The sequence below is a fragment of the Petaurus breviceps genome, unplaced genomic scaffold (genome assembly GCF_028583685.1).
Source record: "Petaurus breviceps papuanus isolate PSGF00001 unplaced genomic scaffold, PetGlider_PUasm1.0 90723, whole genome shotgun sequence".
Classification (NCBI taxonomy): Eukaryota; Metazoa; Chordata; class Mammalia; order Diprotodontia; family Petauridae; genus Petaurus; species Petaurus breviceps.
In genome coordinates this window covers 2,697,712-2,725,422 of record NW_027187323.1, presented here as the reverse complement: position 1 = coordinate 2,725,422, position 27,711 = coordinate 2,697,712, and the positions used below count along the sequence as shown (strand labels likewise).

The window sequence follows — 27,711 nt, the reverse complement described above, 5'->3', positions numbered from 1 at the left end:
AGTCTGAAGTACATCCTTAACTGTTTGCCACTGATGCCAAGTCCTTTCTAAACATCTCCATCTCGTTAGATAAATGTTACTTAGTATAATTTTTTTATGCTTAATGTATCTCAAAATCACTACTTCTGCTTACCTACATCTACTCACATAATTTCTCTCTTATCATTTCACATTATAAATTCATTCTTAACATAAGGTAGCACAAATCACTGACTCTTGGTAATGACAACCTTTAATATATCATTTGAGATTCTATTTTCCAAGGACAATGAATCACCTGAAGTTAAATAATTAGTAATAACTCTGTTTTAAAAGTGTTTTGATTTTATGATGTCTAGAATTGATAGATCTAATTTGACGTGACCTCCAATTTTGTACAACTTGTTATTGTAAGAACTGGAACTAGTACCCAGAGTTATGTTCTTGCCCTGTAGGTACTCCTGATGTCACTTTCTCTTCGTTCTACCCTGGGTCCTGAAAAATTTTACAAGAAGTAAACATTTTGTGTAGGGATTTGGAGGAGTCTTAAGGAAAACTTTTGTATGTCTAATTGTATGGAGGAGGACAAAAGGATAAATTTCTAGAAGTTTCTAGAGTTTCTTGAAGTTTCTAGAGTTGGGGTTGGTTGAAGAGAAGGGGAAAGATAAAGAGGTAATTTGCAAAATGACTGAAAAGATGATACTCACATTTAGGATTTCCTTTCAAGTTTCAGATTTGGGCTTTAAGTACCCTTGACCTCAGGGAAGAAGAACCAGGGAACTGCTGTAGCCTCACCCCCACTCCCACCCCTCACTGCTTCACTGTCTCCCCATGGGTTTGTGGAAGTATGTTAGTACCTCAAACAGGCACTTTTCTTCTCAGACTGAGCCTGTTCAGTGCCAGTTACAGTAATTCTTTGCCAGACAAAGCTGGTTGAGGCACCTTTCCCTGCATCTAGGCAGGAAATAAGCAATATGTTTCCACTGTTGCTCCTTTAATCTTTTGCCTACCTTGGCAAGGAAAGACATTCAATTAGTTAATATTCCTTAAATTTTTTAGGAGGCTCAGGGGGAATGGCAGAAAAAATAAAAGGGAATATTAAATGGGAAAAAGTTTTTTTCTCGATTTCCTCCTCATGGTAGGAGCGCAGCTTTGTGATAAAATGTTTGATCAAATATGGTTTTAGTAATGTCTCATTTACCTAACATCAGTGTTGCAAATGAATAACTTTTCCAGATACCTGATAGTCTTTTAAGTGACAAACTACTTTATTGTAGCCATTATGGATATAATTCTTAAAATGTATTATATACTTTACTGTCTTCTAAAATGGAGTATACTTATAATATAACTTTTCCCTGACAACTGGATTATTATAGAACTGTTTGTCCTATGTTCACTATCCCTAGTTTACTGTGCTTTTTGTAGGTTTTCTAAAACTTTTCTGTCAGCTGTTCTTTTTGCTATCAGCTTGACAGTCCTTAACACACTCATTATTTGCTGCTTTTCATCTGTGGGCTTGAAAACCAGATAGTCAAGTTTGCATAAATTTTGTGTGAAGTAAGACTAAATAGTTCTGAATGAGGAACCAAGGGCTCTCTTGTGAATAAAGTACATGAACTTCAGTGCATATACTTTATTACATCTATTTTAACTGCTCAGAGGCCTCTTTTTGCTTACTTCCTGGTGCTTGGCTGTATTTTACATGAGTAAAATTGTTGGATAGATGAGGTGTTATTAAAATTATTAAATATTTACATTTTAAAGTACATTTGTTTGGGTACATTGTATAGTCACAAAATGTCAGAGCTAGAAGGGGTCTTAGGCCATCTAATTAATTTATTTAAAAGAAGTGAATACTATAGAGTTTGTAACTTAACCCAGGTCACACATATTGCATTGCAAAGCTGAGCCTAGAACCGTGGGTCTTCAGAGTGTTTGTTTAGTACTTTATTGGCCATGCAGCCTCTCTGGAGCTCTCTATGTGACTTTGCTGTTCCTCCCCCTAAACTGCTCCCCATATCTTTTTTGTTCCTCTGAGCTCCTCAGGAACCTGATGTGCCATAATTGGGCCCTTGTCCTTTGTTTTTTACTACCCAAACCAACAAACTTTATTTCATTCTTAGCCCTTTCCACTCCTCATTTCAGTCCTTTGTCTCTAGACTTAGCTGTTTACTAGCTTGTCTGTTTAAATTTTGGTGGGGCCAAGGCTCAACCTCTAATTTCAGTAGTGTGGAAATATGTTCCAACATAGATATGTTGTCTATAATAGATAGTCTTAGTTGCCTGGAGCCTTAATCCTAAGTGACTTGTGATCCTGTAGCTAAAATGTTTCAGAGATAAGACTTAAACCCAAGTCTTCCTGATTCTAAAGCCAACCCTCCATCCACTGTACCTCATAAAGCAATGCATTAATAGGGAGTAAAATCAGCGTATCACTCCACATTTTAACTGGAATCTTTTGAAGATAATGTTACCCTGAAAGAAGGGTTCTAAAGGTCATTAACTGTGGGAAGCTGGTGGTAGGAACATTTTGGTGCCTAGAAGCTTTTTTTTTTTTTTTTAAGCAATTGGGGTTAAGTAATTTGTTCAAAGTTACATAGCCAGTTATTTTGTGTGGGTGTTAAGTATCTGAAGCTGGAACCGATCCTGGGTCTCTCGACTCCGGGGCTGGTGCTCTTACTGTGCCACCTGGTTGCCCCTGCCTAGAAGCTTTTGGACACCCTTCATTCTATCTAAATTACCACTTACTTTGTCTATACCCAGTGCCTCTTTCCTTGCTCATTGCAGAGCACCAACTCTGCTCAAAGGAATGTAAATCTTTTTTTTGAGGGCAGTTGGGGTTGACTTGACCAAAGTCACATGGCTAGTAAGTTTGTCAAGTGTCTGAGGTCGGATTTGAACTCATGTCCTCCTGACTCCAGAGCCACTACTCTATTCACAGTGCCACATAGCTGCCTCAGGAATGTAAATCTTGATGGCTGAAACCTTACAAGATATATTGGAGTTTACAACTAGATTTCTTTCTTAAAGTACAATTCCTTAAACCCAATTCACTCTGCTTCTGATAGGTCCCAACCTAAGCTCCATTTGGTGGTCATTGTTTGGGTCCTATTGGCTCAGAGTGAATGTAAATAGCAATTGTTTCTGTTTTGGGCAGAAATCCTGAGGGCCATCCTCTCCTGATTGATTTTTTTTTTTTTTTGGACTAGGCAAAAGAGGCCATTCTTTGCCTCACTTCTTACCTAGCCTTAATCACTGAATGGGACTTACCTCAGTCAAACAGAGACCTGGGTAAGACCTTAGCTTAAAAAGGCCAAAGTCTCTCACTGCATCCAGAACCATCTCCAGTCATCCTGACCTATATCTTATTACTGGACCCAGGTGACTCCCGATGAGAGAATGAGGCTGTGTCTTTGCATAGTCCTCTGTCACTTAAATCCAATTCACTTGCCAGTCGTGGCATCACCATCCTTATGTCACGGTCCTGTTAAAGAACAAAGGACAAACAACAACAGAGCACCAAGCTCTTGAGATGAACTAGGTTTTGGGGTTTTTTTTCAGACCAGTAAGAAATAATGACATGTTTTAAAGTATTTTACTTTTCTTGATGTACTTCTCTAGCAGGATCTGGATGAGTGGATGACATTTAAAACCAAAATAATAGCCTTTAAATAATGTTTTGGGAAGAAATGAAGTCTTTGATGATTTAAGTGATTATTACTTATGCCCAGAATTCTGATTTTAGGAATATTTAAATATAGAACTATGAAATTAATTCTTACCTAAATATGAAATACTTTTTCCATTTAGGTACCATCACCAGTTTCAGAACCTGAAGAAGAAAATGATCCTGATGGTCCCTGTGCTTTCAGGAGGAGGGCAGGATGCCAATATTTTGCTGTAAGAGCTTTACTTTTTTGTGGTATTGTGAACTGGAATAGAATAAGGTACCATACTTTTGACTTGGAAATTGGATGCTAGTAAGCAATATTTATTTAGCAACTACTGGGTGAAGAACAGAAGCTAAAAGATAGTAAGTCAATCATTCCTAAGTTCATTGGGTTCTTTTATTTGAAGAATCTCATTTATGTTCATTAAAATTTTGTTTTAACTGTAGATTTATTGGCTGCAGAGAATTTATCCAAGATTTCCTTCCTAGGGTTCAATAAAAACAAAAAGCAGCAGTGTGTACTTTTAAAACATTTCACTTTGGGGAAACTATTTGACTTGTGCAAGATGTTAATCTGCCCACTCATTCAGGTACCAAATGTGACCATGGCAGTCTTAAAGGTGTTACGACAATGTTTTATCCAGTCATTCAGTTAATTAATTGGTGTAACTAGACATGAGTTTTTCTGTTGATAGTGTGTATATTTAGGAAAAATTCAAGTCTTGTTGAACTACTTTGTTGAGTTTGTGTTAACACATAAAATGGTTGAAATACATTTAGTATATAACCCCAAAGAATTAATTAATAAAAGATATAAAAAACCTGTCAGTCAGCCCAAAATTCTGGTTGCTTGAATTTCAAGTAATATAATTATTCTGTAAGGTATGATTGATTGTAAGGTAATTAGACTGGTTCTCAAGTGCTTTTTGAAGAATCAGTCTATCTTGTAATCTTCAGTCAGGCCACACACACATTATGTCTGTCACTCCTTTCAAAATTTTCATAAAGATAATAGTTGGGAGTTGCATATTGAGGTAGCCAGAGCAATAAAAACAAAAATTAATTTTTTTAAAGGGAACAGAAGGCAGAGGATAACAGGAGGTTAGTCTTTTTAATGAAGGGAAATAGGAACTGAAAAGCAATTGATTGGATCATTGTTTTGAAAGTAAATAAAGGTAAATTGGAAGCTTAAATTTGGCCAGTGGCTGCTTCAAGGATGATTCTTAGTTATTATAAATTAAATTCTTTTCTGTTTAGTTTCCTAAACCAGGACATTTATAATTTGGTAATAGTACCACTCTCAAACTCTTAACCTCAATATCAGGACCCACCCTAGTCTTTTAAAAATATGTACCTTCTAAAATAATTAACCCAAAGTAAAAACTTTTAATAAGTGAACTTTTAAAAAAATTCTATGAATTTCTTATTGTAAATTAGCAGCGTGGTATAGCAACCAAGAAAACCAGTGTAATTACAGTTCTCAGTTGAAACTTAGTGTATAGAATAAGGATGAATGGTATGTATTAGGAAACACCCTCATAAACAGAAACTATTCTAATGTAAGGAATCAGGAAGGTAAGTGAATTTAAGACCATTCAATATAAGGATCTGTGAAGAAGCTGTGTATGTTTTTATTGAAAAGATAATTTAACATGGGAAGAAATATTTAGCTTCACATATGTGAAGTTCTGTCTTGTGGAAGAAGAATTGCACTTGTTTTGCTGGGCCCAAGAAGTCAGAAATAGAAATGATAAAGACAGAAGTTGCAGGTTGATTAGAGATAAGGAAAATCTTTCTAACATTTAGAGCTTTCCAAAAAATGCAATGAGCTGCTTAGAACAACCTTTTGTTTAAGTTTTGGTTAGTTGTCACAATGCTACTAAATTTAGGGGGGTTTTTTTATTAGATTTTTTTTCCCATACAGTTGACTATGTTTCTTATCTTAGTCTATATGTTTTATTTTTTTTTTTCTTTATAGCCTCGTTTGGACCAAACTAACCATTCAAATGACAATTCAGAACTGGCAGATTTAGATAAGTTGAGATATAGGCACTGCCTCACAACTCTTACTGTCCCAAGAAGATGTATAGGATTCGCAAGAAGGAGAATTGGCAGAGGTGGAAGGTAAATGATTTGTTTTCAGTCTATTCAGGCAGTGAAAAATAAGGAAAATTCTATAAAGCTCTTGTAGTTGGTAATTAATCATACACTGTTTTTCAGGGTCATAATGGACCGGATATCCACAGAACATGACCCTGTCCTGAAACAGCTAGACCCTGAAATGCTGAATGGTTTTTCAAGCTCTTCCCAAACTGTAGACTTTTCTTCTAATTTCTCATGGACCAATGCTTCCAATAAACATTGTGAAAACAGACTGTCCCTTTCTGAAATACTAAGCAATATCAGATCATGTCGACTGCAGTGTTTCCAACCAAGGCTACTAAATTTACAGGACAGTGATAGTGAAGAATGTACCTCAAGGAAACCAGGGCAGACTGTGAACAATAAAAGAGTTTCTGCAGCATCTGTAGCTTTATTGAACACCAGCAGGAATGGCATATCAGGTAGGCTACCAATTTGTTAAGAATGTGACTTGTGGAGCTTGAAGCATGTGCCTGCCTACAGTATTAGCCTAATGATACTTGTTGAAGGAATACAAGCTCCAAACCAATATTTAAAATATTTCTGTGTATTTTTCCATTTTTTGATGTACCAAGAAAACTATTTCATAGTAAGATAGAGTTGTTGAATCCTACTTACTAGCAAAATGCTATTTTGATCCATATTTTCCTTTGTCTTTCATTGTTCAAACCAGGCAAAAAGTAAGCATATCAAGACCAATCATTTTAACTGTACTATAAGCTATGATTTTAAAATGAATTGTGTTTTGAGTATGCTTACCTGGTATAGCATATTGTAGTGTCCAGGGGGGATCCACTATAGGAGAACCGGCCACAGAACCCAACACCGCTAGATACAGTTTGTTGGGATTCAGTTAACTTTTTTCTATACCATATTGCTTCAGTTTGTAAGCAGAATGTAGCTCCTTGTGAGTAATGTGGAAATTATATTTTAATTCCCCCAAAATTGAATGCTTTTTAAAAAATCTGTAAAAGGTTGTAATTTTATTTGAAGTATTTTTCTCTTTTGACCTAATTTTGAATAGTATTTTTTAATTTTGAGACATTGCTTGGCTATGTGCTCTTCAGTTTTCTTTTAATATTCCTTCTATGTACAATGTAAATAACATGGTATCCAAAGACTATAAAAATGTAACTTGGATTTTGTTTCATCTGTAGATAACCTTTTTATATGACAAGTGTACATGTAATTTATTAATATTCTTATGATATGTACATTGTAAATAATGTATGATATCCAGAGATTCTAGTAGTTGTATCTTGGTTTATACTGTGGGAATACTCTGTTTCTGTGAAACATATATGTACCTGTATTTTTAAATTATTAACGTGATGGTGCATTTTAGTATGCAAAATTATATTAAACTGCTTGAAATTGACTTAAATCATTTTAGCTTGAAATTTGATCTCAGTAGGGTTCAATCATTTATCATTGAACTACTTACATTTAAAACTTGGTATAGAAGTATTTCTTTTAAAATGTTCATGAAAAATTAGACTACTTCCATCTATTAGGTTTTTTTCTTTTCACAAATAACAGTAATGTAAATTAAAGTAATTTAAAGTAGACACATTGTTCTTCAAATTAACTATTTCTCTTCTAAATGAATATAGGGGAAAATGACTTTGTGGTACATAAAGTCTATTAATTAGTAAAGTTTATGGCCAGTCCAGATTTTTTTTTAAACCCTCTTGAATGTTTGAATAAATAAGTATTCATGAATAATAAGTGAATAATAAGATTTTGAAGCTGAAATATACATGCTTCATATTATGATATATGACTCCCTTTGGTTTATACAATCTTGTTTTTAAATACCTAATATGCCAAAAATACCTAAATATAGTAAGAAGGTATGGTGTACTGTTTTGCAAAAGGTCAAATATACTTTCATTGAATTCCAAGGGACTATTAAAAAATTTGAGGGGGGGGTCTTTTTGGAGGGTTGAAGAAAGGGCGGTTGGGGTTAAGTGACTTGCCCAAGGTCACACAGCTAGTAAGTATTAAGCGTCTGAGGTAGGATTTGAACTCAAGTCCTCCTGACTCCAGGGCTGGTGTGACCTGCATCACCTAGCTGCCTCAGACTATTAAAATTGTTACACTGCATCAATTGGTTGTTTCAATATAACTTCACCGTTAGCTGGGCTTGATACATGGATATTTGATACATACAAAGATATTTAATGTAATAGGATTTGACTAGTATTATAGCTCGTTTTGTAAAGAAATTATACTATGCCAGAAAAATATAGCTTAGTATTTTTTTAGTACAATACAATTGTACCAGATATTAGCAATATCCGTTTCTAATAAATGCTAACCTAGCAAATATTTATTAAACATTTTCTGTACACTGTCAGTGTTAGAATGCATAGGAAAATAAGACACATTTCTTGGCATTGTAGATAAAGTTTATAGCCTAACTGAGAAAGAAATCTGGTGTAGGGGAAGATGATCAAGGGTTCCTCTGAGAGCGCTAGTGCAGACTTTTATCTATTAAGTTTTTTTTTTTATAAATAACAGTAATGTAACAGTATGTAAAATAGATTGAATGTGCAGTAAGGTATGAAGTGCCACCATGTTATTTCAGAGGAAAAAGAGATTACTTGGGCTAGAGAAAAAGTAATATTTAGCTTTAAAGTTCTAATGTTATTTAATTGCATACCACCATGAATCGAGAATTATAAATGTCACATGTGTTTGTGTGTGCTTTTCATATTTAAATTCTAACAACTTTCTCAGTAGTTAATATTTAAGTGAAAGAATGCATCATGGAATAATAGGAGTTTTATCTTTCCTACTTGACAGACCAAGCATTCTTTTTCTTCTAGATGATATGTACTGTATCTTTAAAATATTGTGATTTTGGTACTTCCTTTAAGAACTACAAAGCTAAAGTAAAGAACTGTGATTGTGTGACATGATGTAGCAAGTTAAATTTTTGTCAGGAGATTCAAATATAAGCTTTTTTGCTATTTACTTTTCAGTATAGTAATTTATTTATCCCTTTAACAAAAACTGACCAGGCAGAATGGTAAGTAAACTTTGTACTATGGAAAGCATATTGGACTAGGAGTCAGAAGACCCACCTAGGTGTAAGTTCTGGCTCGAGCACTTAATCTTGTCTGAGAATTAGTTTCCTTGGCTCTAAAGTTATGGTATAGGTAGAAGAGAGCTTTCTGTAGGGAATGGAGCACTGGAGTCATTCAGAAGACCTAGGTCTGAATGTGAGCCATTAACTATGAGCAAGTAGTTTAACTTTTATGACCTTCAGTGCCCTGATCCAGAAAATGATGAGTATAATGCTTTCATTATATTCCTCATAGAGTTATTGTGAAGAAAGCACTTTATAAGCCTCAGCATAAGATACTATTAATTATTAATCGTAAGTATAAAACATTGTATAAATACATTGTAGTACGGATCAGTAAGGTAGTGGAAATTCTTCTGGAACCATCTTTGTACTACAATTATATAATATTAGAGCTAGAATGAAACTTAGGGATCAACTAGTCCACCCCTTTTATTTTGTATGTCAAAAAAACTGAGGGGGGAAGTGACTTATTACACAATGACTTAATGGCAGAGACAAGTAGAATCCAGGCTTCCTGATTTTCAGTTCTCTGTTCTTTTCACATTATACAGTCTCTAGAAAGAGGATTTGTTAGGCTCTTTTTTTTTTTTGCTTGTTTGCTTTTGTTACAACATTATGACATGTTATGATTTGTTATGTTGTGTTACATTATGTTGTTCAAAGAGTTCAGTGATTAAGTTTTTTCTTCTTGATCTGTTTTCTGGGTCAGTTGTTTTGCTTTAAGGACATCTTTACATTTCTTTTTTTTTTCTTTTTGGAGGGCACTTGGGTGTAAGTAACTTGCCCAAGGTCACACGGCTAGTTTTTTTGTTTGTGTATGTTAAGTGTCTGAGGCCAGATCCGAACTCAGGTCCTCCTGACTCCAGGGCCAGCTCTCTACTCATTGCGCCACCTAGCCGATCTTTACATTTCTTCTAGTTTTTCAGTCTTTTAATTTTGTTTCAGTATTTCATGTTGTTGCATTGAATACTTCACTTCCATTTGGTCCATTTCATTTTTCAGTGAGTTTGTTGTTTGGATGAGGTTTTGTGCTTCTGCCAAGCTGTTAATTTTCTTTCTAATTCTTTCTAACAGCTGTTGTTTCTTCAGTTTTTCCTCTAGTATTCTCATTTCATTTACAAAAAGTTTTTAAATTCTTAGGAATTCTAGTTGAATTTATGGCCAACCTGTGTTTTTCTTTGAGGCTTTGCTTTAGGTGTTTTGGAGTCATTCTCATTTGTTTCTGTCTTAAGCATCCTTGTCACTAAAATAGTGGTGGGGTTTTTTTTGGTTTGTTTTAAATTTTAAATGTGGCATTCTTTATTCGTTTCCTCATTGTTCCAGCTTACTTCCTGACTTAATACTTTATATGAGGGCTAAACTCTGAGCGCTTCTGGAAAGAAGGTCTAGACTGATCTTGTCTTTGCTCTTTTGGGGTATTGAGTTGTATTTTTCCGGGACCTCAGCTCAGGCTGGGGACCTGCAAGCAGCCTAGTGCTCCTGAAATGGTCTGATTCAGGGCAAAGTCTGATCATCTTCCCTCCATCCACCCTCTCACCTCCTGCTCCACTACAAGTTTCTGACCTGAGTTTGGGTCTAAACAATGGTAAACTGCCCTTGAACTCAGCCCATCAGCCAGCTAGGAAACTTTGCTGGTTCAGAAAGACAGATCTGTGGGCTGTCTTTGAACTGGGATTCCTACCCTGGTTTTTCCTCTGTAGGATTCAGGCTGATCTAGAAGCTGGAACTGAGACTCTGTTCTACTCTTGGGGTCTGAGCCACACAGCTGCTGCCTGCTTTTGAATTTCTGGTACACTGTTCAAGTCTCCTTACCCCATAATGACACTCTGGGCACAGGTCCCATTCTCAGTCTGCTCTGATTCTGTGACCTAGGACTGTGGCAGTAGATGACAAAGCTGCCAGATGATACCTATTCCTGCTTTGGGTTTTAGTATGGGTTTAGGATCTCCTTTTGCACTCAGTGCACTGCCTTCTTCCTTCTTTGCTCGAGTGCTTTGCATAGTGCTCTCAGCCAGACCCCATCTCCAATGTTCATAGATATGTCTGTCTCCCTATACTTGCCTATGCTGCAAAAATGACTCACTATTTAAACGGGTGGGAAGCAGTGGGAAAGCAGGCAGAAATTTAATTACCAAGTACAGCAATGTAGAGAACTCTCAATGAATCAAACATTCCATTTAATTTTGGTATGAAAAAACGGTGCAGAAACAGTTTTGTTTTCTAGTTCTCTTGCTCTAGTTGCTTTTGATTATTAGTTGAACTTTGGTCTTTATCTGTAATAGATACATTAAAATTCCTTTTTAAGGAATCGGCAACCTTTACTATGAACTGGCCTTCACATTAGCTTGGTAATTTTTTTGGCCTTTCTCTTGGCATTGAACCAGAAGGTTTGAAAATGAGCCATGCAGTGCAGTCTTATTTATGACAGGAAAGAGACCCTGTTCTTGTAACCATATTTTAATTAAAAAATTAATATGTTAACACTCCATAGAGAAAAGAAAACTGGTATCAGTTAGCATAGCCATTACTTTTTAAGAAAAAAATCCAACTAACACATTGTTCTATGATAGTGACAAGCCTGGTAAATCCAGGAAAAAAAAGGTCAATGATTAGCATAATAGGATCATAGTTTTAAAACTGGAGAAGACCTTAGCAATCATCTCACAATCTAACCCCCTTATTTTACAGATGAAGAAACTGAATTCAAGAGAATTTGTGTTTTATCTAGATTCACACAGACAGCAAGTAGTACAGCTAGGATTTGAACCCAGATTCTCTGACTTCAACACACTTTGCACTATACTACACTACCCTTCCTTTCCCCATGTTATATCATACTGTTTTGACATTAGGAAAGTCTATACTATATGATGCCTGTTATTAAACTGGTAAACTTGAACTAGACCGACCGAGGTTGGGAACCTGTTGCCCCAAGGCTACAACTGGGTAGGATTTTTTGACAATCCAAATTTTTCAGGACAAATCCTTTTATTAAGGGGATTTGTTCTGTGAAGTTTGAATTCAGTCAAAGGGCTGCACTTGAGGATCTAGAGGGCCATAATTGGCCTTGAGGCTACAGGTTCCACACTCCTGAACTAGATGAAGAGTTCTTAACATGATGTCCACAAACTTTTTTTTTATAGTTGTTCATTTGTTGTCCAACTCTTTATAACCCTATGAACCATTACTGTTCATGGGGTTTTCTTTTTTTTTTTTTAAAGCAATTGGGATTAAGTAACTTGCTCAAGGTTACATGGCCAGTTATTTTGTGTGGGTGCCAAGTATCTGAGGCCGGAACCTATCCCGGTTCGGCCTGTGCTCTTACTGCGTCACCTGGCTGCCCCTCATGGGATTTTCTTAACAAAGATTCAGGAGTGGTTTGCCATTTTCTTCTCCAGAAAAGCAAGACAAATAGGATAAGTGGCTTGCCTGGAGTGAAATAGCTACTAAGTTTCCGAGGGCAGATAGGAACTCTGATCTTCCTGACTCCAAACCCTCTGCTCTGTCCACTGAGCTCAGACTGCCCCTTTCAGTAACAGTATTTCAATATAATTAGTTTCCTTTGTGTTTCCTTTCCCTTTGTATTTTATTTTATGCATTTAAAAACATTATTCTGAAAAGGATTCCATATGTTTCAGCAGAGTACCAAAAGGAGGGTCTGTAACACAAAAAAAGTTAAAAACAACTGGTCTAGACTGAGTTAGTTTAAAACTGACTAACGGAATACAGAGCCCTTTTGTAGTGGAACATGTTCAGTCCCAAAGCCAGTAAGTATTTGCATTTAAACCAGACTTAGTCTTGGAAATGCCTTTTTTGTTTGTTTGTTTTAAATATATCTTTCAGCTAGATGATGACAAGTATCTAAGGCTTTGGGAGACTGGGCTCAGAAATCAAATGACATTGGGAAATAAGAATAAAATTCAGTATAAAATACATTTAAGGTAGAAAACATTCCTATGATATTGGCATATAGAAAGATAGATTTTTTTTCTAGTCAATGAAAAGGAATATTTCATAACAGTTAACTACTAGAAGAAGTATCAAAGGAGATATCAAATCACCATTCTCTAGGCGAGGTTGATCTTTTAAAAATAGGATAAATTTCCAGATAGAATAGCTAAATGTAGCCCCTAAAAAGATAACAGGAAAACTTCTCTCAGCTTTATTTCTAGCCTTCTAATTTCACATTTTTTAGGATAATCTATGGGAATATGTCATCCATTGAAAATTGAGGACTTAAAACCTTAGCATGAAAAATAGGAACAGAAGGTTTGTATTGTAACCTTTTCTTCATTGGATTTGGGGAAAATTATTTAAATTTCTTCAGTTAGAAGTTAAATCTCCTTGAGGTAGTGTGAAAAAAAGAAATGCACTTAAAAAAATAGAATAAAATATTACATATTCTGTAAGTATTCTGGGGGTGGTGGGGGATGGTAATACCCTTTTGTCAGTTTGAGTCATGAAAAAAAATCATAGGATCACAGATTTAAAACTGGAAGGGATCTCTGGCCTTTTCCCATGAAATATGTAAATGTAGATTTAATATTATTTTTTGAAGTTAGTAGCTGCTTTCCAGTATTTAAATTGATTGATCCATGCCATGAGCATGGGAGTGTTTTCTTGCATTTTGCTTAGTATAGGATCTAATATATTTAAAATGGGTATGTCCTCCATGCAATATACAAACAAATTTTTGGATACAAAATGGGGGGTGGGTAGTTTAGAGTAGGAAGAAACAAAATAGAATTACTTCATTATTCCTGTGATATCATACTGATCAAAGGCCTCAGGCATAGCCTGTTAACACTTTTTTTAGTTTCTCCTATATGGATTTTTTTTCCTTTTGTCATAGGATGGAAGTCATATAATTTTAATTTTGATTCTGGCTTGAGGCATACAGATAGTTTCAACAAAAGCAAAATTGGTCATATTAGTAAAACTTTGCAAAGGAATAGTGTAAACACAATAACATGATCAGGCAGCCAACATCCAAATTTGAATGTCTTTTTTGGTATTTGTGTTTCTTTTTTTTTTTCTAGAGGGGAGAAGGCAAGGCATTTGGGGCTAAGTGACTTGCTCAAGGCCACATGGCTAGTTTTGTGTTGTGTCTGAGGCCAGACTTGAACTCAGGTCCTCCTGACTCCAGGGCTGGTGCTGTATTCACTGTGCCACCTAGCCACCCTAGGTATTTGTGTTTCTTAATTATCATTTAGTGCCTTTACCCTTTCTTCTTCAGGCCAGTAGTTAGTAATTCAGTTGTTGTGACATCCATATAAATGCTAGTGAATTATGGTTTTTCATACTCAAATATCTGAAGAGCATATTTTACTTTTATAGTCTTTAGGCCATGCCCAGCAAAATTAATCTGACTAAAAGAAAATAGAAGTATTATGGCAAGTGGCATAAATTTCCCGGGGGGGGGGAAGATGGAACGGGGGGACCTAACAAAAGAATGTCCATTGAAAAGAACAGCCTGATCTTAAGACAGTTGCCTGATAAAGTTGTCATAGCATGGCATGGAAGACAGCCATGGTCTAGTGGAAAGATCATTGGATTTGAACCTTGAATCTCCTGTTTACTGCATAAACTTTCTTGGACAAGTCATATACTCATTACTTTGATTTCCTTACCTATGAAATGAAGGAGTTGAATTAGCCTCCGAGGTTCTATTTCATTCTGAAACTTCTGTTATCCTGTAATGGGTGATACCTAAAGAACAAGAAACTTTAAAACAAATCAATCTGTAATGGTAGGAATGGAGAACATTTCCAACTATTGCTCCCATGGTAGGAAAGAGTATCAAAAATACTTAAAAAAAAAATTGGTAGTAAATTTCTGCATAAAAACCCAACTCTTAAGTCCTATGATCTTAATGAATTAGTGATCACTAACCATTTGAGAGTTTTCTCTCATTTTTCCTACGATAGGATGATGAATATGTATATATAATTTATATAATGGTACTAATTATTGTTTTTTATCAATTATAATACCAATAGCTTATCTTTATATAGTATTTAAGATTCACAGAGTACCTTTACATATATTATTTTATTTGATCTTTACCACAACCCTGTGGAGTATGATGCTATTTTTCCCCTCGTTTTATAAATGAGGAAACTGAAGTTCAAGGGCTAAGATGACTTGACTAGGGTAACATGGCTAGCAAGTATCTGAGGAGGAATATCTGCATTTTTTCCTCAATAATTTAAAAGTGAAAGACAACAGGGTATAAAGGATATGAAATCTAGCTTCAAAGTTAGGAAGATCTTGGTATAAGTCCTACCTCTAATACATGCTGATTTTATGATCGAGCAAGTCACTTACCCTCTTGGCTGTCCAACAGGACACTTTAAGAACTCAAAAATGGTCTAGAAGGCCTAAGAAGAACGGGTGTGGAAATGCATTGGTAAAGAGAGTTTTCTCACTGCAACATCCCTACACAAATGAAATCATAGATACACCTCTTCCTCCCCACTTCAAAAAAAAGTCTTTTGTAATTTTTAGTGAAAAATTACTTTTAGAAATAAAATTTTGGGAAAGTAACATTACAATAGTCTAAGTAGATAGATCCCTAGTTCAAGAAGAGCCAGATTTCAGAGATAGCCTAAAACCAGTTTCAGTTTTTGTATATGTAGAATCTATGATAATTTGGATAGAGGTTAGAGTTCCGTTTTCTAGCTTCCAAATTAGCAAAGTTTTGCTATACTCCCATTTTTAGGAGATGGAAACAGAAGAAAATTCTATTGATATGCTAATTATCTCTAACAAAAAAATTTTGTTAAAATGTAAATCTTAAATATAAAAATGTACTTTTGTATTCCCTCTTCCTTAGATTTAAAGTTACTCATTGAATGCACATTCCTTTTCCTGCTTAACTTTATTCAGGCCCAAAGAAGATTTGCTACAATGTAGACAAACTGTATTCTTTCTCACTTTTTTAATGACAAATCACATTTGTGGAAAGACCTACTAAGCATTGTATTTAGGGGAATGCACATTGACACACTTGCAAATGTATTTCTTGAAAATTGTATTAGATTCCTATCTAAGCCTTGGCTATGTATATTGTTTTTCAATTTAACTTGAAATTTTACTTTTTTTATATCATGAATACTTAATCTGTTTCTCAAAACTTCCCCCCCCCCCCAACTTCATGGAAGTTCATGTTTACTTGAAATTTCCTTTTGATTTAGAAGGTCCTGGATTTAAAATTAAAGTCTTATTTTTGTTGTAGTTTTGAAGTTTTTATGTTAATACTTGATTCCAGAAAAGGAAGATATGAAGAATTCATTTTGTTGATAGCATAAAGATGATTGATGTGTTACAGATATAGTGGATGTTAAATCTTTTTTAGTGAGTATTGTAATCTCAGATTATTGAGTTTTTTAAAAATAGAAAATGTTACTTGAAAGTTGCTCTCCCATCATCTTCAACAAGAATTCTGTTGAAAATATTCTAGAATGGCATTGTAGGTGTCTAGAGATGTGATAACATCAAAGAAGGATTCAAATTTTCTAAATCTGCCATTTAGAGTAGCGTAGACTCAGATCTGGAGCCTACAGAACTCACAGGGAATGGAATAAATCTATGGTTTTAGTGAAAATGGAAACCAAGACACCTAACTTGTACTTTGTGCTGCTGTTGCCCAATAGATGGATTATGACGCTGATAAGTATAGGAATGATTGGCAAACATTTAGGGTCTACTAACCTAAATCGAGTAGATAGAATCTATATAGTTGATCGTGTTGATCATTTGTCACTTTTCATATATTTTTGGTTTTTTTTTATTTGTCTTTTCATTATACACACACATATGTATATATGTAGGTATATAATTTTATCAACTCTACTATATACTTTAGTAAAGGTTTGGTTTTCTTTGTGGCTCCCCTGGTGCTTCATATAGTGCTGTGTACAGAGTGTTAGCAAATACTCATTTTTTGATTGCAAGTCAGAAAGTAAAGAAGAGAAAGGAAGGAATAAAGAATGAAAAAGTGAAACAAAAATTTGATTATATGGTATATATAGAAAATATTTTTATGAAGTTCAGTATTTAATCATGTGCTTTTGGGGCATATTTTGTCATAAGATTGTGGAGTCTAGTCATTTTAAAAATGATGAGTGTTAGTTACCTGGGTGTTCAGTCTTGTATAGTACAAAAGATAATGGACAGAGTGTTGGAGAGATCAGTTTTTTGGTTCCAGCTCTATTCCTAACTATCTCTGTGACCATGGGCAAGTAATTTAACTTATGTGAACTTTAGTTTCTCCTCATTCATGAAGTAAGAGGGTTGGAATAGATGGACTCTAATTTCCAATTCTGAGAGAATGTGTGTGTGTGTGTGTGTGTGTGTGTGTGTGTGTGTGTATTCCTGTGTTTTAATTATCAGTGAATGGACATTAAGTATATACAGTTTGTACATCTTCTTCCAGAAAGTTTTGCTTGGTTTAAGTTTCCAGGTGGTGGTCCCTCAAACAAAAATCTTGAGAATTTTATTTGAAGAAGGTGATTTTTTTTGTTTTTGTTTAGGTCCACTAGTCTTTCTTATTTTTGTGGCTATGAGACATTTGATCATGCAGTGAATTGGATTTTAATTTTTTTTTAACATTCCAACTTATTTCTTATATGAATTATTGATTTAAGTCTGATTTCTTTTATTCATTGAGCTTGTGAGTGTTAATTAATTTGGATAGCCATGATATCCAAGTGCTTTGTCAATAAATCCTATTTTCTTTTAGTATATGTGAAGTTGAATTTGCACCATTTATATTTTTTATATGGCTTTGTTTTTATCATTGAAAATATAGTTTATTTGTTGTTTCACTGTCCTTGGTTAAACAGGGAGTTTATTATGGCAGAATAGAGTAGTGGATATAAAATCTTTCTGAGCTATATTAGAAAGATTTAGGTTAAAATCCTACTTCTGGTACATGGTAGCTCTATGAGCACAGGTTTTTCTTGCCTCTTAAGTGTCCTTGGCAAATCTCAAAAAAACTCTTTAATTTGCAAATGAGTTGCTGATGTGCTTGGATTTATGGTTTCTGCACAAGAAGCTCACTACACTGATGAAATCATAGCTATTGAGCAGAAAAAGGAGGGCAGGGGGAAGGAGCAAAGTGGTTTTACTGGATGCTAGAAATATAGCAAGTTATTTACAGAAGACAGAGTTAATCACTAACCTCAAAAGGTAAAAAACTTCATCATAGAGTTGTAATTCAGTAACTCTTTAGCAAGCACATGCTTGATGAAGTGATAGTCACTGGGGTTGATATAGAGAAGAATACAACAGTATTCCTGCCCTCATGGAGTTTGCAGTCTAGTAGTTGATGAAACAGTAAGTATAATTAAATCTAGGAAGTTTGTTACTAAACTTCATTACAGACTAAGCTGTGTCCTCCTTTCTCCTGAAGATTCATTTTTAGCTATGTTCTCTATATATGCTTATTATAAATCTCATTTTAAAGTTTTAATATCATTTCAATTTTTTCCTCTGATTTATGATTATTTTATGATAATGTTTTAAAAATTACCTTTTACAGTGTTCTTATTTTTGAAATTAATGTCTTTACACAGTAACAGGGGGTATCACAGAGGAGCAGTTTCAGACACATCAACAGCAATTAGTTCAAATGCAAAGGCAGCAACTTGCTCAGCTTCAGCAGAAACAGCAATCTCAGCATTCCTCACAACAGACCCATCCAAAAGCACAGGTAAATCATTCTATGACTTTCCTTTTTTGTTGATGTTTTTACTTCTGTTTAGCATAAAGAATACCATGATACTGCTGCTCTAGGGTTTAGAGGGGTGATGAAATTTCCCATCAGCTAATCTGTTTTTGAAAAGTAAATTTCCTTAACTTATTCCTGAAATTTAGAATTTCTCATTGAGCCAGATAATCTTTTTATTGCTTTCATGATTGGGGGGGGGGGGTCAAATTAAGAATAGATTCTGAAGATGTAGAGTATAACTAAAAATATTTATCCAAAAATAGAACTTTTCTGATGTATTTTATTATTTTCTAATAATTATTTAAACAAACACTATATTGTTATGCTTATTTTAAATGAAAGATTATTGTGCCTTAATTTAATAATTACAAAGGAACCAGCCAATTACTTCACTCTATTTTGCTGCCTTCCTGTCTATCATTATACCTTCCATGGGAAGAATGAGGAGTCCTTTGCAGAAAGAGTCTACTGTTGTCAGAAATTAGGGTCTTTAGTAAGTCCTAGATGTGACTCTATTCCTATAATAGGAACAAAAATAAGAATACTAGGACTGTTCCCCCTCCCTCATATGCTTCAAATTTGAAATCAGTGTGATGTTTTAACGTAAATAATACATGTATACTTTATTAACCTTTATTATCTGTACATTGAAATAAAATTGCTCAGATTTCATCTTCACTTTATTACTCTGGTCAATATTCCAAGATAATTGTACAAATTAACTTGATTATAAACTTTGGCCAACAGTGAAAAAAGATATCTGTAGTACATTGCTAAATATCTGAATCTAAACCTCTTTCAGCTGTATACTATCATGATCTTGGATCCAGATCTTTGTTCGACAAACCTGGTAGGATCTACCCATATTGATGCTGACTATTGTTTTCAGACAGCAACAGTTTCTATCTTATCTGGGGGAATCCTAGATCTAAAGCTGAAAGGGACCTCACGGGCAATTTCCTTCTCATTTTACTGATGAGAACGCCTGGTCCCAGGGAGTGTAAGTGATGTAACCAAGGTCACACAGATAGTAGGTATATCACAAGGAATTGGAATTTGAACCCAGGTCCTTGGTACTTTCCACCATTACTTTTAGTGATCTTTATGCAGTAAATATTGTTGACTGGAGTTTCAGTATTTTCCTAAAAGGACTTGTGTTATTCCATGAAGTATTTGTACTGACTCTAGGATCCTGATCAAGCAACTTGAGAATTTCAAGAAAGCCCAGAATCTAGATGTTTTCATTTGTGTTTTTGAAATGGTTCCAGAGGGAAAGGCAACAGCCTTTTAGAACTGTCCCATTCTTCAGAGTGCTTTGGAAGTCACAATCAGAATTAAGAATTTAACTTTGTTCATTTTGTAGGGCTCAAGCACCTCTGACTGTATGTCTAAAACACTTGACTCAGCCAGCGCCCACTTTGCTGCATCTGCAGTGGTCAGTGCACCAGTTCCAACTCGCAGTGAGGTGACCAAGGAACAGAGCACTAGCCACAGTAATATAAATGGTGTTGTCCAGCCTTCAGGTAAGGCTGACATTTCAAGTGGTTTTGACTGGAAGAACTTAGGGTCATAGATCCAGAGCTCAGATACAGAGAGGATAAATGACTTGCCAAGTAAAGTTGCACACCTGGGATTCAAACTTAGATCCTATGACCTTTTCCACTGTGCCACACTGCCAGTCGTGTTATTCACAAAGTTAGGTTTTGATTTCCTTTTTGTTAACATCCTGTGACACTTGTGGCAATAGAATGGAAAAGATTATAATATTAAAATTTTAATCATGTAGAAATTTTTAAAAATAAATCTTATAGTTGGTATAATTTATGATTTTTCCACTTTTATACATGTTATAATTAATAGTAATTGACTAGTGTCCAAAAGTTAGCTGAAAGATTTAATACAATTGAAATATTATTTTCTCCTGCCTCTTAGTGATGTGAGTTTCATTTACCAACTGAGGAAAAATATAGTCACAAAATTGAAATGCTTCGGGGTGGCTAGGTGGTACAGTGAATAGAGCACTGGCCCTGGAGTCAGGAGGACCTGAGTTCAAATCTGGACTCAGTTAACACACACACAAAAAAACTAGCCGTGTGACCTTGGGCAAGTCACTTAACCCCAATTGCCCTCCAAAAAGCAAAAAAAAAAAATTTGAAATACTTCGCTTGGATATTTTCTGGAGCTTAGGTTTATATCTAGGGGAGGGAAATAATGGGATAGAGAAGAATGTCAGTAGCTTGGTATTCTGAATGGAAGGAAAGAAAATTATGATATAGCTTCCTTTCTTCTTTTTTATTTCTTAGAACTCAGATTTAATCTAATCTCTTCTATATTTATCCTTGCTATTTTCATCCTTCCTAGTTTCTTGAAAATCTCTTCGCCATTCATCTCACCCATTGTGCTTGTATACCATGTCAACACCACATTACGCTTGGGATAATAAATGATCAATGCATCAGCCACAATTGAAAAGAGATATTTAAAGAGGTGAAATCAGTGCTAAACCTCTAGTCTTTGAATACGTATATAACTGTATACAATGACTCACCTTCACCCTGATCTGTATTGATATGGTAGCTTGGCTGCCTTTCCCATCTGCCATGGGTCTTTAGAGACTATTATATTTTGCATCCATCACCCTTTAATATTCAATATATCTGCTAAGACACCAACATTTTTTCATGTTTATTTGATAGAATTCCTTATTCCAGATTATACATCCATATTGGTACCTATCCCAGGTCTTCCATGAACAGGAATAAAATGTATACTATCATTTCCACCTGCCTCCACCGCCAAAATTTGCTCTCAACTTCTTGAACTTACATACGGCTTGCTCTAATTTGCTAGAACACTGAAGGCAACTGGAAACTGTGTCTTCCCTGGTCCCCTTTAATGAGTTTTAGATTTGTGGGAGATGAGTGTATTGCATGTAGCAAGACTGTTTATTTACTTTAGAAGTAACAGCAATGAAGGGAAGTATATGGGAATAATGAGGTCAGATATGGGCATAAACATGGTTTGGGTGATCAGGTTAGTTCTGTGCAATTCAAAATATTTTGTTAACCTGCCTAAGTTAGAAGAATTGGGTATAAAAGCCATTTGAAAAGTGGTCGGTGACAATGTTAGGAAGGACAGGGTAGAAGTAATTTTAGGTAAGTGTACAGTAATTAAGAATGATTGCCAAGATTCCTTGGCAAGCATTTAGGTAACCTAGTACCAGTATATGAATGAAATACGACTTTTAAAGTAGGCCACTTAGTGAACAGGCCATTTTTTTCTTATTTAATTTTGTTCTCTATTCAATCTTAGATTTTCTGTTTGTTGAATATGGGTTAATTTCCCCTCTGTTTTTGTCAAAATGCCCCTAAAATAGGGGATGCATTGCTTCATCTAGTTATAGTTGCCTGTTTTCAGCAGAATGTGAATTTCCCACAATATCTATTTCCCTTTTTTGTATGCTTCTAGATAATGAAAATGAAAAGATGGCAAAAATCTAAATGTATTTTGCTAGCTTTCAGAGCCTCATTATAGAAATGGTCAATTTTTTATTTCTTTCTTTTTGAAAAAAAAATTCACATTCTCATTAATAAAAGTATTGATCTTTTTCAATCCTAGTAAAATATTTACTAGCATAAATATTTGTGGTAGGTTAGTTTTAAATAATTTCATTCACCTTTTCACCAGATGACTTTTCTTCCCTTCCCAGGAACCTCTAAAACTCTGTACTCCACCAATATGGCTTTATCATCCAGCCCAGGGATTTCAACTGTACAGCTTGTAAGGACAGTTGGCCACACCACCACAAACCACTTAATCCCAGCATTGTGCACAAGCAGTCCTCAGACACTTCCCATGAACAATTCCTGCCTGACAAATGCAGTGCACCTCAACAATGTCAGTGTTGTTTCTCCGGTCAATGTGCATATCAATACAAGGACTTCAGCACCATCGCCAACAGCCTTAAAACTTGCCACAGTTGCTGCCAGTATGGACAGAGTGCCAAAGGTGACTCCTAGCAGTGCCATCAGCAGCATAGCAAGGTGTGTGTCAATGTCTAGAGTAGAATAAAATGCCAGAGTTATGAGGGACCTTCTAAATTCTATATTCCAGTCCTCTCATTATACAGGTAAGGAAACTGGGTACAAAAAGTTAAGTGACTCATGTAAGGACACTCAGCCTGTAAGTGACAGAATCATACTAGAAACCCAGGTTTCCTGGTTCTTGGTTCATTGCATTTTCCAGTATATTACATTGATTTAAATAGAATAAACAAAAATGCTTGTTGACTGCTTTTAATTTGTTTAAAATGAACGGGTTGTGCAGTTTCTAAACTCTAACCAGAAATATGAACAGAATAGCAAATTCATACATGTATCCATGATGTCCATAATTAATTCTCCCCTACTCTTTCCACATTGTAAGATTCTGCTCTTTCACCCCTAACATGAAGTGACCCCCAAGTCCAATACTTTACATGCACCCATGGTCCCATCCTGTCTTATCCAGCAGATTGCCCCATTATCTTTCACTCTCTCTCTAATCTTTGATGTCTCTTTGTCTCCTACTGACTCCATTCCTGCTGCCTACAAATGCACCATGTCTCCATCATCCCTAAAAAAAACCCAGTGTGCCCACTAGCTATCATCCTATATTTCTCCACTTTTATTGGCTAACATGTGAAAGCCATCTAGCATTAGGTATCTTCACTTCCTCTTTTTTCATGTGCTTCTAAATATTTTCCAGTCTGGCTTCCAATTTCATCACTGAATGGGAACTACTCTCTCTAAAGTTACCAATGATCTCTTCAGTGCTAAATCTCTGGCACTGTCTCATAGTTTGTCCTTCTGGACCTCTCTGCTGCATCTAACATTGGACTCCTCTCTTTTTGCTAATACCTTATTTCTGGGTTTTTAGAGCTCTTTACCTTTTTGGTTTTCCTTCCTGACTGACCATTCCTTATTCTCTTGAGCTGGCTTATCATTATCCATATTCTAACCTTTAACTGTAGGTATATCCCCAAGGCTCTTCTGTCTTCTGTGGCTTCATATATCATCTTTAGGAAGACAACTCCATACATCTTTATATCCAGGTAGTCTTTCCTGAATCACAAGTCCTGATTCACATTCTGACTACTGGGCATTTCTGTTTGGATGTCCTGTGGGCATTTCAAACTCAGTATATCTAAAATTGAGCTCATTATCTTTTTCCCTAAACCTCTTCTTCTTCTGAACGTCTCCAATTATGTAGACAGCACCACCATCTTAAGTCAACCAGGTTTACAACCTCAGAATAATCTTCTAGTTCAAACTGTCCTTCACCCTCCCTCACCCCGTACATTTCCAGTCAGTCTTGTCATGTCCTCTTCTTCTCTTGTACCCCTCTCCTTCCCTTTTTCCCTTCCTCCCCTTTCCTCTCATTCACTCTTCCCAGCTCCTATATAGTCAACAAACTAACATTCCTAAAGCATCAGTCTCATCCTACTGCTATGTATGACAAAACTCCAGTGGCTCTCTATTAACCTGTCGGATCAAATGCAGACTCTGTTTTGCATTTGAAGCCCATCATATTCTACTTCCAACCTGCTGTTCTAGCATAATAGACATTATTTTCTTTCATTTCTTTCCTTTGGTCTAACAGATTTACCTTATTCTTATTACTTTCTCCATCATTCTTAGCTTTGTCTTTGTACAGGCCGACTTTTGTACCTGTAATGTGTTCCTCATCTCCATCTCTTAGATTCTCTAGTATTCTTAAAAACAGCTTAAATTCTGATTCCTATATGAGACCTTACCTGATCATCCCAGCTGCTTTTGTCACTTCCTGCCCCCACAAGTTTCCTTGTATTAATTTTAAGTGTATTTTACATATTTCTGTATGCATATGTGTTATTTTTCCCTATAGAAAGTAAGCCCCTGGGTCAGGGATCATCTCATTTTTTTATATTTATATCCTCAGCATTTGGCACATTACCTAGCATTGTATAGTAGGTATTTAAAATATGCTTTTCGTTTAATTAATTGATTGGTTTTTACTATAGAATAAGTTTTCAGCCTCCTTTATGTGTCTCTTAAAATACACAGTTATTTAAAAGCAGTGATGATATCTTAATTCTTCTTCCCCCAGCACAGCAACTTGCATATAATATGCATCCTTTAAATATTTATTAAATTGATGAATGGGAAACTTTTGAGGACAGCCAAGTAGTATAAGCATATAGTCATGCATGCTAATTTTTAAAAGACAATAAGCAAAACTTGTATGTCACTATGCATAATGTTTCTGGAATGTCTTGCTTGATGACCCCAGAAGTTATTTAAGAAGACCTTTTGATTACCTCATGTTACATATTGAAATTGTTCGTGTCATCAGCTTTATAAAATATTTCTTTACAAATATGGTAAATTGACTAAAGATCTTATTTTGATGAAGTATAACAGTATAGTCAAGTTAGGAGCAGATTAAAGGGATTCTTTCAGTGAAAAGAACTATACTTTCTTTGTTCAAGTCTAGTTATGTCAGTACTTGATTTTGAATTTTGTTTTGCATGTGTTCAGAACTAGTGCACCTATTAAGATTTCTTGGGACACAAGCAATGTTAACATCATATTGAAAACACTGATATTTATATTATCATTATTCTTATTTCAGAGAGAACCATGAACCAGAAAGATTGGGTTTAAATGGAATAGCGGAAACAACAGTAGCTATGGAAGTGACATAACCTCCAACTGGTGGCGCTGACCTGTGCTGATGGTGTGTAGTCATTTCTTTTCCAGCTGAATGCAAAATACAGTGCTCTGTGGATCACAGAGAACTAAAATGGACCTATTGAACTATCAATATATCGTATAGTAAATCGATATATAATGTACATTTTGTAAAATTGGGAAAATCACTACCTTGTAAAATAGTTTATTTGTATCATCAATATTATTTCTGTTACTTGAATAGTAGATATTCATCATCATGCTTTTGCACTTGAATTTGCAACTGAATGGATTTAAAAAAATAATTCTTTAATGGGATCATGAGCATGAAATGGGATCCTGCATCACTTGTTTTAACTATTTATTTTGCCATGTTTACATTTTGTATCTTGTACAAATAAATCAAACTTTGTGTCTAAAAAGTTAAAGATTCATAGCTAGGAAATGAAATTCTTGTAATTTTTTTCTAAAGGAACTGTAAAGTTTTCACTTGGTTCATTTTGTTTCACAATTTGACTAGATGGACTTTTTGGTAAATACTTTAGTGGCATTTCACTGTCAAATATGAAGTTCAAGGCAAAATAGTATTTTCTATTACTGTGCAGGGGAAAGGGATGGATCGATACATGCAAATTTAATGTAGTAACTCACTTTTCCATATATTTTGAATGTATATTTCTATTTATAATACCAGTTTATAAAAAATAATTACACAGAAAAAAACTGACTAGGAAAAATTATGCATCTAGCACATATAAACTGTGCAGATAAGAAAATTTTTCAACTGATTACATTTTATCTGAAGACTACATATTTTAACGGCTTTAAAACTGTAACACACCACATAAAGAATATTTTACCAGGTATGTATTGCATTATATCATTGCAATAATTATTGGATGTCTAGATATCGAGCCATCCCAGGTGGTGGGAGGGGGGAGGGTTGTGGCAAGATTGTCTTTTCAATTTCGGAGAATTTTCCTGTGGCTACAAGGCAAGTAACGGGTTGGAAAAAGTCTGACTGTAAGTGTTGGACACCTTCGTAGTGTAGTGTTTTAGTGACTTTTTTTATACGGTTCTTGTAAATTAGATATGTGTAGTGGTGTTTCAGAATGTTTGTTTATGCACTAGTTCAGACAACTTTCCCTGTTACTTGTTCTTGATAAGTGAAAACTGCAGGGAAATAAAAATACATATCAAAACATGAACATGTTGCATATGTTTATTTCAAAATGAAACAGTATAAATCGAAATTTAAGAAAGATAATAGCACTTAGCAGCACTTTTCATTTTCACAGTGCTTTTCAAGCATTAACAAAGAAAATTATAATAAGCCTATCATCGGGCATTATGGTTTTCCTGATAATACAATATAAGCTACCTTTGAGATGGAAAGATCTTAAGTATTTTACAGAATGTAATTAATTTGCAGTATAATAGAAATTGGAAATCGCAAATGAGCCTCTTTATGAATAAAAGTTTAGTGTAGAGTTACTTTATAAGGGTTTTTTGTCACATGAGGGGGGAATATGACTACTTTTAATGAGAAATGATGAAAACTACATTTTAAACTTACATCAATGATTTTATACTTTACAGTTTTATCTGCAGTCCTGGAAATTGTGAATGGTTGTGTCAGTTGAATAATTAATGGGCCAAGATTTTAGAACAGCAGTGAAATTTCTGTTGAGAGTGATTTTAATTGGGTCCTAAATTTGTATAACAATTTATGGGCAAAACCAGAGAAAAAAAATAAATTGAATTTCCTCCATCAATTTGACCTGATAAGATCCATACTCTTTTCTTCCATTTTACACATAATTCTTTTTGAGTTGTGGTTGCTGATTTCATAAAGGAAACAACTTTAGTTTGTTATGTCCTGTGACTAATTTCTTGCTTTCAGTGAAAGTGTCTCATTGTTGCTAAGGAATATGACAACTATACAGTACAGTCATGAAAAAAAATTTTTTTGTTCAAGAAAAGTAAGAAGTTAATTTGCTTACAATATACTTAATTAGTAATTCTGCTAAAATGAAGAGACTACCAATATTTAAAAGATTAAAATACTTTTTGGGGATGTTATCAGATCTAGCGTGTGTCAATTACTGTCATTATTTCTGTACTTCAAAAGATCCATGTTTTCACCTGTGTGGCCGTTTCCTCCATTGATGCAGATTTACAATCTCTCTGTTCTTTAAGAGATTTTCATGAGTTACTGTAGTGAAAAGAAATCTACCTGATGTCCAAGATTTCTGATCTAAGCAGGCTGGATTCTCAAGTGATAGCTATCTGGCACCAGGTTCTTGGTGGCATTTAAGATAGAACATGCCAGAGTGTAGGTCCCCTGGCAAAAACTTTGAGCAACCAGGGTTGTCAGTAT

The 27,711-nt window shown here is 35.0% G+C and overlaps 1 protein-coding gene across 3 annotated transcripts in view; it reads left to right on the top strand.

The window, feature by feature from the left end:
- EPC2 (enhancer of polycomb homolog 2) overlaps positions 1-26,539 on the top strand; it is a 187,624-nt gene extending 161,085 nt beyond the window's left edge. For all 3 annotated transcript variants that reach the window (XM_069066728.1, XM_069066727.1, XM_069066729.1), the window contains 7 exons: positions 3,793-3,882; positions 5,631-5,776; positions 5,873-6,216; positions 18,467-18,603; positions 19,985-20,144; positions 22,331-22,664; positions 25,273-26,539. In XM_069066728.1, coding sequence (XP_068922829.1) covers positions 3,793-3,882; positions 5,631-5,776; positions 5,873-6,216; positions 18,467-18,603; positions 19,985-20,144; positions 22,331-22,664; positions 25,273-25,345 — 1,284 coding nt within the window. In that variant the 3' untranslated portion in view covers positions 25,346-26,539. The remainder of the gene's footprint in view (positions 1-3,792; positions 3,883-5,630; positions 5,777-5,872; positions 6,217-18,466; positions 18,604-19,984; positions 20,145-22,330; positions 22,665-25,272) is intronic.
- The last annotated feature ends 1,172 nt before the right edge of the window (positions 26,540-27,711 follow it).